Source organism: Thalassophryne amazonica, chromosome 18 (assembly GCF_902500255.1).
Source record: "Thalassophryne amazonica chromosome 18, fThaAma1.1, whole genome shotgun sequence".
Taxonomy (NCBI): domain Eukaryota; kingdom Metazoa; phylum Chordata; class Actinopteri; order Batrachoidiformes; family Batrachoididae; genus Thalassophryne; species Thalassophryne amazonica.
Genome location: NC_047120.1, coordinates 34420458 through 34434439, shown reverse-complemented (window position 1 = coordinate 34434439; position 13982 = coordinate 34420458). Strand labels below are relative to the sequence as shown.

The 13982-nt window shown below is 42.3% G+C and overlaps 1 protein-coding gene across 7 annotated transcripts in view; it reads right to left on the bottom strand.

Annotated features, from left to right (window-relative positions):
• The window catches only part of rnf157 (ring finger protein 157), an 80964-nt gene that overhangs the window by 55785 nt on the left and 11197 nt on the right, over positions 1–13982 (bottom strand). For all 7 annotated transcript variants that reach the window (XR_004566471.1, XR_004566472.1, XM_034193849.1 and 4 more), the window contains exon 2: positions 9470–9588. Coding sequence is in view for 5 of the 7 variants with exons in the window: in XM_034193849.1 (XP_034049740.1) it covers positions 9470–9588 (119 nt within the window). In the remaining 2 variants the exon portion in view is untranslated. The remainder of the gene's footprint in view (positions 1–9469; positions 9589–13982) is intronic.

The window sequence follows — 13982 nt, the reverse complement described above, 5'->3', positions numbered from 1 at the left end:
TGGATTCAGTAGTAAACCCATGGATCCACATCCGGCTGAGGTATAATAAGGGAAATCTTGATCCAGAATCCATATCCGGGAAAATCTTCCCCCACCCACCCCTGAAGGCAATATTCCAAAATGAGTTTAGACCGAAAGAGCTAGTGCCACTTAACACTTAAATCACTCTTGATGGCTCAGACTTGTAGATGTTTTACCTGATTGTATTATCTCATTCAACTGTCTGTTTTCTGTGTAAATGTAACTGTGTATGTAACTCTGACCTGCCTGTTGGCCAGGACACTCTTGAAAAAGAGATTCTTAATCTCAGTGAGTTTTATCCTGGTTAAATAAAGGTGATAAGGCCCAGTCAGGATAGAGCGACCTTTAAACTCTATATTTCATGGATGTTTTATGGTCCCAAATGAAGGCATTTGATTGATGGTGAACAATATTGGTATTCTTTCTGTATGTATCTTTAGCTATCTACAATAGTAATATTTCCGATTCTGAAGTATCTTTAAATCCCCCTTCCAAATATACTAGATTATCAACCTGAAATACACTCAACAAAAATATAAACGCAACACTTTTGGTTTTGCTCCCATTCTGTATGAGATGAACTCAAAGATCTAAAACTTTTTCCACATACACAATATCACCATTTCCCTCAAATATTGTTCACAAACCAGTCTAAATCTGTGATAGTGAGCACTTCTCCTTTGCTGAGATAATCCATCCCACCTCACAGGTGGGCCATATCAAGATGCTGATTAGACACCATTAGTGCACAGGTGTGCCTTAGACTGCCCACAATAAAAGGCCACTCTGAAAGGTGCAGTTTTATCACACAGCACAATGCCACAGATGTCGCAAGATTTGAGGGAGCGTGCAATTGGCATGCTGACAGCAGGAATGTAAACCAGAGCTGTTGCTTGTGTATTGAATGTTCATTTCTCTACTATAAGCCGTCTCCAAAGGCGTTTCAGAGAATTTGGCAGTACATCCAATCAGCCTCACAACCGCTGACCACGTGTAACCACACCAGCCCAGGACATCCACATCCAGCATGTTCACCTCCAAGATCGTCTGAGACCAGCCACTCGGACAGCTGCTGAAACAATCGGTTTGCATAACCAAATAATTTCTGCACAAACTGTCAGAAACCGTCTCAGGGAAGCTCATCTGCATGCTCGTCGTCCTCATCGGGGTCTCGACCTGACTCCAGTTCGTCGTCGTAACCGACTTGAGTGGGCAAATGCTGTCGTTTGGCACGTTGGAGAGGTGTTCTCTTCACTGATGAATCCCGGTTCACACTGTCCAGGGCAGATGGCAGACAGCGTGTGTGGCGTCGTGTGGGTGAGCGGTTTTCTGATGTCAATGTTGTGGATCGAGTGGCCCATGGTGGCGGTGGGGTTATGGTATGGGCAGGCGTCTGTTATGGACGAAGAACACAGGTGCATTTTATTGATGGCATTTTGAATGCACAGAGATACCGTGACGAGATCCTGAGGCCCATTGTTGTGCCATACATCCAAAAACATCACCTCATGTTGCAGCAGGATAATGCACGGCCCCATGTTGCAAGGATCTGTACACAATTCTTGGAAGCTGAAAATGTCCCAGTTCTTGCATGGCCAGCATACTCACCGGACATGTCACCCATTGAGCATGTTTGGGATGCTCTGGACCGGCGTATACGACAGCGTGTATCAGTTCCTGCCAATATCCAGCAACTTCGCACAGCCATTGAAGAGGAGTGGACCAACATTCCACAGGCCACAATTGACAACCTGATCAACTCTATGCGAAGGAGATGTGTTGCACTGCATGAGGCAAATGGTCGTCACACCAGATACTGACTGGTATCCCCCCCCTAATAAAACAAAACTGCACCTTTCAGAGTGGCCTTTTATTGTGGGCAGTCTAAAGCACACCTGTGCACTAATCATGGTGTCTAATCAGCATCTTGATATGGCACACCTGTGAGGTGGGATGGATTATCTCAGCAAAGGAGAAGTGCTCACTATCACAGATTTAGACTGGTTTGTGAACAATATTTGAGGGAAATGGTGATATTGTGTATGTGGAAAAAGTTTTAAATCTTTGAGTTCATCTCATACAAAATGGGAGCAAAACCAAAAGTGTTGCGTTTATATTTTTGTTGAGTATAGATGATGTGATGGAAAATACGCCAATTTAGTTTTGCATAAAATATCCACATATGTATAGCACACACAGTAGCGTGTGTGCGCGCACACAAACACAATAGTATGCAGAGAAACATATGTTTAAGAAATAATGAAAATGAGGGGCCTTTAAGTTGTTTAGTTGAATTTAGTGTTTGACCTTCCTGTGGCCTTGACCGTTGACCTTGATCCTTTTGTGTACTGAAAGGTAACGTACTAAGGCTGCTATATTTCAAAAATTGCGACCAGGAAAGTTGTGTAGTTGAATTTAGTGTTTGACCTTCCTGTGACCTTGACCCTTTTTTGTACTGAATGGTACCTTACTAGGGCTGCTTATTTGTGAACTTGCAAGAGTCTGCAATGTAAACTGTGTACTGCACAGCGAGTTAAAGGTGAAAAATGCAATGATTACAAAAAAAAAACAAAAAAAAATACATATTGACAAACATATCTTGCCAGAACTTCGTTTTGGCAAGATATTGGGGTGGGGGGTAAGATATGCTAGGACATTCCCCCAGATATCTTACCCCCAGGGTTAAGATATCCAGGGGGGAAGATAAACTGTTACTCCAGATGTGGATCCGAATCACGTCCAAAATATAATTGGTTCTTCCATGGCCTAATATTTATCTGTGGTGAAAATTGTCAAATTCCGTGCAGTAGTTTTGACGTAATCCTGCTAATAGACAGACAGACAAATAAATAAACGCTGATGATTTTATTACATCAATTTATTATTAATTGATCATTTCAATTTATTCATTTATATAGCGCCATCTTACGACAAAGTCGCCCCAAGGCGCTTCACATAAGACACAATTTAAAAATTAAAATCAAAAAGGGCACAATAAAAAGGTAAAACACAGTAGAATAAAAAGATATTAGAAGGCAAACATAAAAACAGAATAAATTAATGATAAGACAGTCTAAAAAAGTGAGTCTTCAGTCTTGATTTAAAAGTCAGTGTCAGACTGCCTTATAGCTGCAGGTACATCCTGCAGCTATAAGCTTTGTTACATCCTTGAAGGACGTAACAAAGAGATGTTAGAGTGATGTGGATGGATAGATACTTATCAGTGTGTAAAAAGGACCTGAGGGTGGGTTGTTCCTTTGATTATTGTCAGGATCAAATCCTGCTGTCTGTACCTCTAACACAAACGGTAAGCGATGGTCCTCATCAGCCAGGGCTCCCATCTCGGTAACCAGCGGGCTTTCAAAGTGTCACAGCATGACATTTATTTGAGCCTGTCATTCTGTCAAATTAATTAAATTTAAATGTCATTCTGTCAGCTCCCTGCACTGAGCGTTTGATACGCGGCAGCTCCTCTGCCCGGTTTATTCATGCTAACCCTGCAGCTGAAGGTCACATTAATGGGAGCCACAGATCCAAAAAAAACAAAAAAAAAGTGGCGCCGCTGTATCTGTCTAGACTGGGTCTAAAATTGAGAATGCTGTGTTTTGCCTGATTATATGGGTGCTTATAATCCTCCTGCAGGCCCAGCTGATGTGTTTTGTTGTATGTGTGTCTAAGCATTATATAATTGTTGGTGGCTTCTATGCAGATGCGACTGTGAAATCATAAATACAACTAAAAGTGTGCTCAGAGCGCACTTGTAGAGATCACCTCCAAAATTTAATGAAGTCTTCCATTGCCTAATATGTATCTGTTAAAAATTTTGTCAAAATCCGTGTAGTAGTTTTGACGTAATCCTGCTAACAGACAGTAATCCTTCAAAGTGTACATAAATTGAAACTTGATCCAGAATCCGGATCAACTCCAAAATTTAATGGGTTCTTCCATTTGCCTAATATGTATCTGTGGTGAAAATTATGTCAAAGTCCATGCAGTAGTTTTGATGTAATCCTGCTAACAGACAGACACACAAATAAACGCAGGTCATTTTATTACGTCGTTGGCAGACGTAAAAATAAACACGACAATTTTGTTATGTCTTTGTTGGCCGTAAAGAGTGAGTCCCTTCGGCTGCTCCCTTGTTTGCACTCGGGGTCACCTTATCAAATCTGAGGTGGATCTACATGTTGAATTGGCACAAATTTTATGCCGGATGCCATTCATGAAGCAACTCTACATTACATAGAGAAATGTGGTAGGGGTGGGGTTTGAACCGGGAACCTTCTGCACTGAAACCAAGTGCACTAACCACTTGGCCACTTTAAAAGAAAACAACAAAAATGTAAAGCACGGTGTAACAACAGTATGTTCCCATGTTTCTGATGTTTCTGGAGACAAACAGATTTCCACATATCTTATGTCTTATTTAACCCCCTGTAATTTAACTCAGAGTGGTCAGCTCTTACAGCAAACTTCATACAAGGTAAAAGTAAGCATTTTTCTTTTATAAGTCATCAGTCATAATATACCTTTCTAGGAGTATTTCACAACCCCCTCACAATGGTTGGACAGGTGAGCCCCGTTAACTTCAATACATAAGCTGCGATTCAGCTTTACCCGCGGTAAAGTTGCGGACCCCGAAAATTTTGACTACTTAGAAAATTCAATTTTAATTTGACCATTTTTGGGAGGAATCAGTGCGGATAATGATTTCTTCTTCCTCCTTAATAGGCGGAGGGCGGACAATTCTGTGTGGTGGCGGGTGTGTGTATAAATTCTGGCCCAATCTGAACCAGTAGTAAGGATTTAAAGAATCTTTCTGTGTAGGAACTCAGTTGTCCATTTGGTTTCCATAGTAGAGAAGCTTGAATCTTCGACTGGACTGGGTTGCTTGACGCGAGGACGTTTCGCTTCAAATTGCAGAAGCTTCCTCAGCTAAAATTCTTGCTCTGGTAGTCTGACTTCTGTCTGACCCTTGTCGAGAAGAACAAACAGAAGCCACCAAAGCTGGAGTTTTAAACCTAACCAGACGCCTCCTACCGAGAGGAAGACTGCTATTGGCTAGTGATTAAACAATTGCTTTAATTAGCACCTATTGTGCTCTAGTTAGCACCCTCCTAATGACAGGGTAGCTGTCCCTCCTAACGATGGGATTGACGCCTCACATGATGGTGTGAATGACTCATTACCATGAGCAAAAGACTGAAATTGCTTTGATCTGAGTACCACATTGTAAACAGGGGACAAAGCGTGTCTCAGACCCCCTCCCCGGTTAAGGCTGGGTTTCAGCTGTTTCACATAGAATGCCTCCTTCACCCCTCTCTCAAACCATTTCTTCTCTCTGGCTAAGATGTGTGGTTAGTGTCTTTAAGGTGGAGATGAACTGCAGACTGAGGTCCACTGGTGCCCTCTCTGCGGTGCTGGTGTAGCCTTTTGTGTTAAGGTTGCTTAGTCTCACCTATGTAGTGTTTGTTACAGTTTTCCTGACATCTGATAGAATACACTACATTGCTCTGTTTGTAACTAGGGATCCTGTCCTTAGGGTGAACTAATTTCTGTCTCAAGGTGTTAACAGGTTTAAAGTAACCTGTGATTTTGTGCTGTCTGGAGATCCTCTGTAGTTTTTCCCCTACTCCTGCTAAATAAGGGCGAGACACTCTTCTTGTTGTCTCCATCTCCTGTCTATCTGGTCTCTTTGTTCTCTGGGACTTCTGCACTTTATCCAGGGACCATTGTGGGTACCCACATACCGTGAGGGCTTTCTGGACAAGTTGTTGTTCTTTAGCCCTTCCCTCTGCAGTTGTGGGCACCTGTAGGGCTCTGTGTTGAAGAGTCCTGATCACCCCGAGCTTGTGTTCAAGTAGGTGGTTTGAGCCAAAGAGCAGATATTGGTCAGTGTGAGTGGGTTTTCTGTAAACCCGTCTGGAGCTGCCTGTTCTCTCCAATCGTAACATCACAGTCCAAGAAGAACATGTGAAGAACACACAAGATTTTGTGAACAAGATCAAGGACCTTCAGCTGGAGGCAGATGAAACTATGGTGTCATTTGATGTGATATCGTTGTTCACCTGCATCCCCACCGCTTAGGCTGTCTCAGCTGTGAGGCAGAGACTGCTGGAGGATGTGACTCTACTTGAAAGGACCAAACTCACACCAGACCACATCTGCCAAGTCTTGGAGATCTGTCTTAACACCATGTATTTCCTGTTTAGGGGGAATTACTACAGGCAGATCCATGGTTGTGTGATGGGGTCTCCGGTATCCCCCACTGTGGCCAATCCTTACATGGAGCGAGTGGAGACGAGAGCCTTGACATCTTTCACGGGCATCCCTCCCAGTCACTGGTTCAAATATGTCGATGACACATGGGTTAAAAATCATGCAACAGGAGGTTGAGGAGTTTACAGAGCACATCAACTCGGTGGACTCCAATATCAAGTTCACACGTGAGGATGCCAGAAACAACCCTTTAGCCTTCTTGGACTGTGATGTTACGATTGACAATTATCAATGTCCATTATTCACTGGTATTAGCTAATATCTGTAGTTTTCCAAAAATATTAGTCTGTTTAGCATATGTCTAGAGTTATTCAGAGCCAGTGTATACTCAGTGGTATTATCAGTATTTGAATAATTTGGATTTTTCAGTCAAATAAAACAGAAAAGGACCAATTTTCCACCTGACAAGCTGAAATAAGTCAATAGTTGGCATCTTTCAGTCACACACAAACCAACAAAGTTGAGAAACATGCGTTTATTGGTTTCCTTCCCTCCTCCTTTCATGTCCATTGGCAGATTTCCACCAAACTTCATATGTGGATGACAGTCAACCCCAGAACTGCTTTTATAGTGCTTGTTTTGGCAAAGGTAAAGGACATTGAGGTCAAAGGGCAAAATTTTGTTTCCTTTTTTCACTGAAATAGTCAACCACACTTGGCACACGCACATAGATGGCTTCTTGAATTGCCTGGGCAAGGCCAAATTTGCCAAAAGTCAACAACAAGGGTCATCATCATCATCATCATCATCATCCTCCCCTCTCTGGAGACGTACCTCCTTAGGGTGCATCTACTGTTTTCAGTAGGTGCTGAAAGTTTGCTCTGTCCATTTTTCTTCTCAACGGCTGGGCATCCATACCTAGCAGTCTCTCGAATCTGGTCCAGATCAGGGAACATTCATCAAACAATATTTGTTTTCTAATATCCCTGTTGTGCATCCTGCAGATGTGCACTGGCTATTTTAAACAACAGGACTTGATTGATGTAGTTCCAGTAATATGGCGCAGGTCCACGTTCAAGAATTTAAACCTTCACTGTTGGTTCTCGTCTTCATATTCCCAACTCCATCATCATCCCTCTGTCATTTATACCCTCCCTTTACCAGCTTCCTCAGAAAACCGTTCCAAACCTCCTCAACCTTTGCAACTTCTTTCGCAGTCAAGTGCCAAGTCTGAATCCTGTACAAGAGTTGTGATCTCACACATGCAGTGAGGAACTTTACTCTAGTAAAGTGGTCAAGGTCACTGAAGTAAAAAGGTTAAAATTTGTTATTCACTCAGATTTTTACTAAACTTGGCATATATATGGAAGTGGGTTCTACTTCTTGTATTTGTCAGCAAGGAAAAAATTCAAGCAAGGTCAATCACTGGAGCCAAAGTCATGTCTGCCTGTTGACCTACTCATCCCAGGTCCTTTTGCTGATTTCTACTGAACTTGGTAAGGCAATGAAGGCTGACACCACAACTGCCCTGAAATAATCATTTTTGTCAAAGGTCAAGTAATTTGATTATCAACCCAACCCCATTTTGGACCAAATAGGTAGATTCCAGAACTGGCTGACCTTGCCATTGCAAGTCAGCCAGAGAGCAATCATCTGCATGAAGGTCAAGATCATTTGAGCCAAATGTCATCTTACAGTCTTCATACCCTTATGTACAATTACCCAGCAATTATGACAATGACTAAAATAATTAAAGAATTTTCAAAATAAAATGAAGGGGTTTTTTTCTGTCCATGAACTGACTCATTTTTGTTCAGTTCTACACACAAAATATGAATAATATGTGAAATTATTCCCATCCAAAATTCTACTCACAAACCGTCTGTAGACTGCTGGCTGTCCAGACTGTACAAGGTCTGTCCAAAAAGTATCGTACCTTTTTATTTTTTTAAAAACTATATGGATTTGAATCACGTGTGATTACATCAGCCAAGCTTGAACCTTCATGCGCATGCGTGAGTTTTTCCACGCCTGTCGGTTGCGTCATTCGCCTGTGGGCAGGCTTTGAGTGAGCACTGGTCCACCCCTCCCGTCGGATTTCTTTTGTCTGAGAACTTGCTGAGAGACTGCCGCTTTGCTCCATGAAATATTTTTCAGAAACTGTTAGAGACAGGCAGTTGGAAACCATTCGATAGATTCAGTTGGATATCGGTGACGATTCTGTCGGCGTCACACGGCTTAAGGAGTGTTAAAACCTTTTTAAAGACGGCCCACAGCAGCAGAGGGCGCGCGGTGCGCCAAGCGGCCATTCGATAGGCTGGATTGACCAGATCATTTCTAAACTGAACGCTGTGTTGATCCGGGACATCATGTGACTACCACAGAAATGGCAACAGAGCTGGACATAGCACTTTTGCAGCACATTCCACTGTAACAGGAGATTTTGTAATGAAAGACGTGCGGAGGATTTCGCGCGTCGGCACGAAGCAGCTCAGGACGCACAGCAAAAATACACCTCCGTCTTGGAAGTCTCACAGGACATGTGGGGGTGTCCAGCTGTTACACAATTTCACTGAGCTGTTTTTTTTGCTGCGCGTCCTGAGCTGCTTCGTGCCGACGCGCGAAATCCTCCGCACGTCTTTCATTACAAAATCTCCTGTAACAGTGGAATGTGCCGCAAAAGTGCAATGTCCAGCTCTGTTGCCATTTCTGTGGTAGTCACATGATGTCCCGGATCAACACAGTGTTCAGTTTGGAAATGATCTGGTCGATCCAGCCTGTCGATGGCCACTTGATGCGCCGCGCGCCCTCCGCCGCTGTGGGCCGTCTTTAAAAAGGTTTTAACAGTCCATAATCCGCATGACGCCGACAGAATCTTCACCGATATCCAACTGAATCTATCGAATGGTTTCCATCTGCCTGTCTCTAACAGTTTCTGAAAAAAATGTCATGGAGCAAAGCGGCAGTCTCTCAGCAAGTTCTCAGACAAAAGAAATCTGACGGGAGGGGTGGACCAGTGCTCACTCAAAGCCTGCCCACAGGCGAATGACGCAACCGACAGGCGTGGAAAAACTCACGCATGCGCACGAAGGTTCAAGCCTGGCTGATCCAATCACACGTGATTCAAATCCATATAGTTTTTGAAAAAAAATAAAAAGGTCCGTTACGTTTTGGACAGACCTCGTACTTATAATATTTGATAGAGGCGCCTGTGTGTTAGAATACTCACTGCTACTGGTCTGGTCCCCAAGAAATTAAGGTCTGTGTTTTCCCCAAACAGGTAACCCTCCGGATGGGTGGAGTCGAACTTCTCTCCCCCCATGATGAAATGGTTGGCGAAGTAACTTCCTGCACACAAATAGACTCAGTTTCAAGCATGTCACCTGAGATTACAATAATCGTGCTGATGACAAAATATGGCAACACCACATTAAATCGATTAAAAGTGTTTGACGGCTCACTGAGTGTTTATTGTACTACAAATTAAAATATAGATAATCATAAATATGTCTTTATGCCAGGTTTTATGACATTTGTTCTTTATAAAAATAAATAAAATAAGTCCGCAGAAACAAAAACAAATCAAATCAATTTTATTTATATAGCGCCAAATCACAACAAACAATTGCCCCAAGGCGCTTTATATTGTAAGGCAAAGCCATACAATAATTACGGAAAAACCCCAACGGTCAAAATGACCCCCTGTGAGCAAGCAGTTGGCAACAGTGGGAAGGAAAAACTCCCTTTTAACAGGAAGAAACCTCCAGCAGAACCAGGCTCAGGGAGGGGCAGTCTTCTGCTGGGACTGGTTGGGGCTGAGGGAGAGAACCAGGAAAAAGACATGCTGTGGAGGGGAGCAGAGATCACTCACTAATGATTAAATGCAGAGTGGTGCATACAGAGCAAAAAGAGAAAGAAACACTCAGTGCATCATGGGAACCCCCCCAGCAGTCTAAGTCTATAGCAGCATAACTAAGGGATGGTTCAGGGTCACCTGATCCAGCCCTAACTATAAGCTTTAGCAAAAAGGAACCTTTTAAGCCTAATCTTAAAAGTAGAGAGGGTGTCTGTCTCCCTGATCCGAATTGGGAGCTGGTTCCAGAGGAGAGGAGCCTGAAAGCTGAAGGCTCTGCCTCCCATTCTACTCTTACAAACCCTAGGAACTACAAGTAAGCCTGCAGTCTGAGAGCGAAGCGCTCTATTGGGGTGATATGGTAATATGAGGTCCCTAAGATAAGATGGGACCTGATTATTCAAAACCTTATAAGTAAGAAGAAGAATTTTAAATTCTATTCTAGAATTAACAGGAAGCCAATGAAGAGAAGCCAATATGGGTGAGATATGCTCTCTCCTTCTAGTCCCTGTCAGTACTCTAGCTGCAGCATTTTGAATTAACTGAAGGCTTTTCAGGGAACTTTTAGGACAACCTGATAATAATGAATAGTCCAGCCTAGAGGAAATAAATGCATGAATTAGTTTTTCAGCATCACTCTGAGACAAGACCTTTCTAATTTTAGAGATATTGCGTAAATGCAAAAAAAGCAGTCTTACATATTTGTTTAATATGCGCTTTGAATGACATATCCTGATCAAAAATGACTCCAAGATTTCTCACAGTATTACTAGAGGTCAGGGTAATGCCATCCAGAGTAAGGATCTGGTTAGACACCATGTTTCTAAGATTTGTGGGGCCAAGTACAATAACTTCAGTTTTATCAGTTTAAAAACAGGAAATTAGAGGTCATCCATGTCTTTATGTCTGTAAGACAATCCTGCAGTTTAGCTAATTGGTGTGTGTCCTCTGGCTTCATGGATAGATAAAGCTGGGTATCATCTGCGTAACAATGAAAATTTAAGCAATGCCGTCTAATAATACTGCCTAAGGGAAACATGTATAAAGTGAATAAAATTGGTCCTAGCACAGAACCTTGTGGAACTCCATAATTAACCTTAGTCTGTGAAGAAGATTCCCCATTTATATGAACAAATTGTAATCTATTAGATAAATATGATTCAAACCACCGCAGCGCAGTGCCTTTAATACCTACGGCATGCTCTAATCTCTGTAATAAAATTTTATGGTCAACAGTATCAAAAGCAGCACTGAGGTCTAACAGAACAAGCACAGAGATGAGTCCACTGTCTGAGGCCATAAGAAGATCATTTGTAACCTTCACTAATGCTGTTTCTGTACTATGATGAATTCTAAACCCTGACTGAAACTCTTCAAATAGACCATTCCTCTGCAGATGATCAGTTAGCTGTTTTACAACTACCCTTTCAAGAATTTTTGAGAGAAAAGGAAGGTTGGAGATTGGCCTATAATTAGCCAAGATAGCTGGGTCAAGTGATGGCTTTTTAAGTAATGGTTTAATTACTGCCACCTTAAAAGCCTGTGGTACATAGCCAACTAATAAAGATAAATTTATCATATTTAAGATCGAAGCATTAATTAATGGTAGGGCTTCCTTGAGCAGCCTGGTAGGAATGGGGTCTAATAGACATGTTGATGGTTTGGAGGAATTAACTAATGAAAATAACTCAGAACAATCAGAGAGAAAGAGTCTAACCAAATACCAGCATCACTGAAAGCAGCCAAAGAGAACAATATGTCTTTGGGATGGTTATGAGCAATTTTTTCTCTAATAGTTAAAATTTTATTAGCAAAGAAAGTCATGAAGTCATTACTAGTTAAAGTTAAAGGAATACTCGGCTCAATAGAGCTCTGACTCTTTGTCAGCCTGGCTACAGTGCTGAAAAGAAACCTGGGGTTGTTCTTATTTTCTTCAATTAGTGATGAGTAGTAAGATGTCCTAGCTTTACGGAGGGCTTTTTTATAGAGCAACAGACTCTTTTTCCAGGCTAAGTGAAGATCTTCTAAATTAGTGAGATGCCATTTCCTCTCCAACTTACGGGTTATCTGCTTTAAGCTGTGAGTTTGTGAGTTATACCACGGAGTCAGGCACTTCTGATTTAAGGCTCTCTTTTTCAGAGGAGCTACAGCATCCAAAGTTGTCCTCAATGAGGATATAAAACTATTGACGAGATAATCTATCTCACTCACAGAGTTTAGGTAGCTACTCTGCCCTGTGTTGGTATATGGCACTGGAGAACATAAAGAAGGAATCATATCCTTAAACCTAGTTACAGCGCTTTCTGAAAGACTTCTACTGCAATGAAACTTATTCCCCACTGCTGGGTAGTCCATCACAGTAAATGTAAATGTTATTAAGAAATGATCAGACAGAAGGGGGTTTTCAGGGAATACTGTTAAGTCTTCAATTTCCATACCATAAGTCAGAACAAGATCTAAGGTATGATTAAAGTGGTGGGTGGACTCATTTACATTTTGAGCAAAGCCAATCGAGTCTAACAATAGATTAAATTCAGTGTTGAGACTGTCATTCTCAGCATCTGTGTGGATGTTAAAATCGCCCACTATAATTATCTTATCTGAGCTAAGCACTAAGTCAGACAAAAGGTCCGAAAATTCACAGAGAAACTCACACTAACGACCAGGAGGATGATAGATAACAACAAATAAAACTGGTTTTTGGGACTTCCAATTTGGATGGACAAGACTAAGAGTCAAGCTTTCAAATGAATTAAAGCTCTGTCTGGGTTTTTGATTAATTAATAAGCTGGAGTGGAAGATTGCTGCTAATCCTCCGCCTCGGCCCGTGCTACGAGCGTTCTGGCAGTTAGTGTGACTCGGGGGTGTTGACTCATTTAAACTAAACATATTCATCCTGCTGTAACCAGGTTTCTGTAAGGCAGAATAAATCAATATGTTGATCAATTATTATATCATTTACTAACAGGGACTTAGAAGAGAGAGATCTAATGTTTAATAGACCACATTTAACTGTTTTAGTCTGTGGTGCAGTTGAAGGTGCTATATTATTTTTTCTTTTTGAATTTTTATGGTTAAATAGATTTTTACTGGTTGTTGGTGGTCTGGGAGCAGGCACCTTCTCTGCGGGGACGGGGTAATGAGGGGATGGCAGAGGGAGAGAAGCTGCAGAGAGGTGTGTAAGACTACAACTCTGCTTCCTGGTCCCAACCCTGGATAGTCACGGTTTGGAGGATTTAAGAAAATTGGCCAGATTTCTAGAAATGAGAGCTGCTCCATCCAAAGTGGGATGGATGCCGTCTCTCCTAACAAGACCAGGTTTTCCCCAGAAGCTTTGCCAATTACCTATGAAGCCCACCTCATTTTTTGGACACCACTCAGACAGCCAGCAATTCAGGGAGAACATGCGGCTAAACATGTCACTCCCGGTCCGATTGGGGAGGGGCCCAGAGAAAACTACAGAGTCCGACATTGTTTTTGCAAAGTTACACACCGATTCAATATTAATTTTAGTGACCTCCGATTGGCGTAACCGGGTGTCATTACTGCCAACGTGAATTACAATCTTACCAAATTTACGCTTAGCCTTAGCCAGCAGTTTCAAATTTCCTTCAATGTCGCCTCCTTTGGCCCCCGGAAGACAACTGACTATGGTTGCTGGTGTCGCTAACTTCACATTTCTCAAAACAGAGTCGCCAATAACCAGAGTTTGTTCCTCGGCGGGTGTGTCGCTGAGTGGGGAAAAACGGTTAGAAATGTGAACGGGTTGGCGGTGTACACGGGGCTTCTGTTTAGGACTACGCTTCCTCCTCACAGTCACCCAGTCGGCCTGCTTTCCCAGCTGCTCGGGATCCGCTGGAGGGGAACCAACGGCGGCTAAGCTACCTTG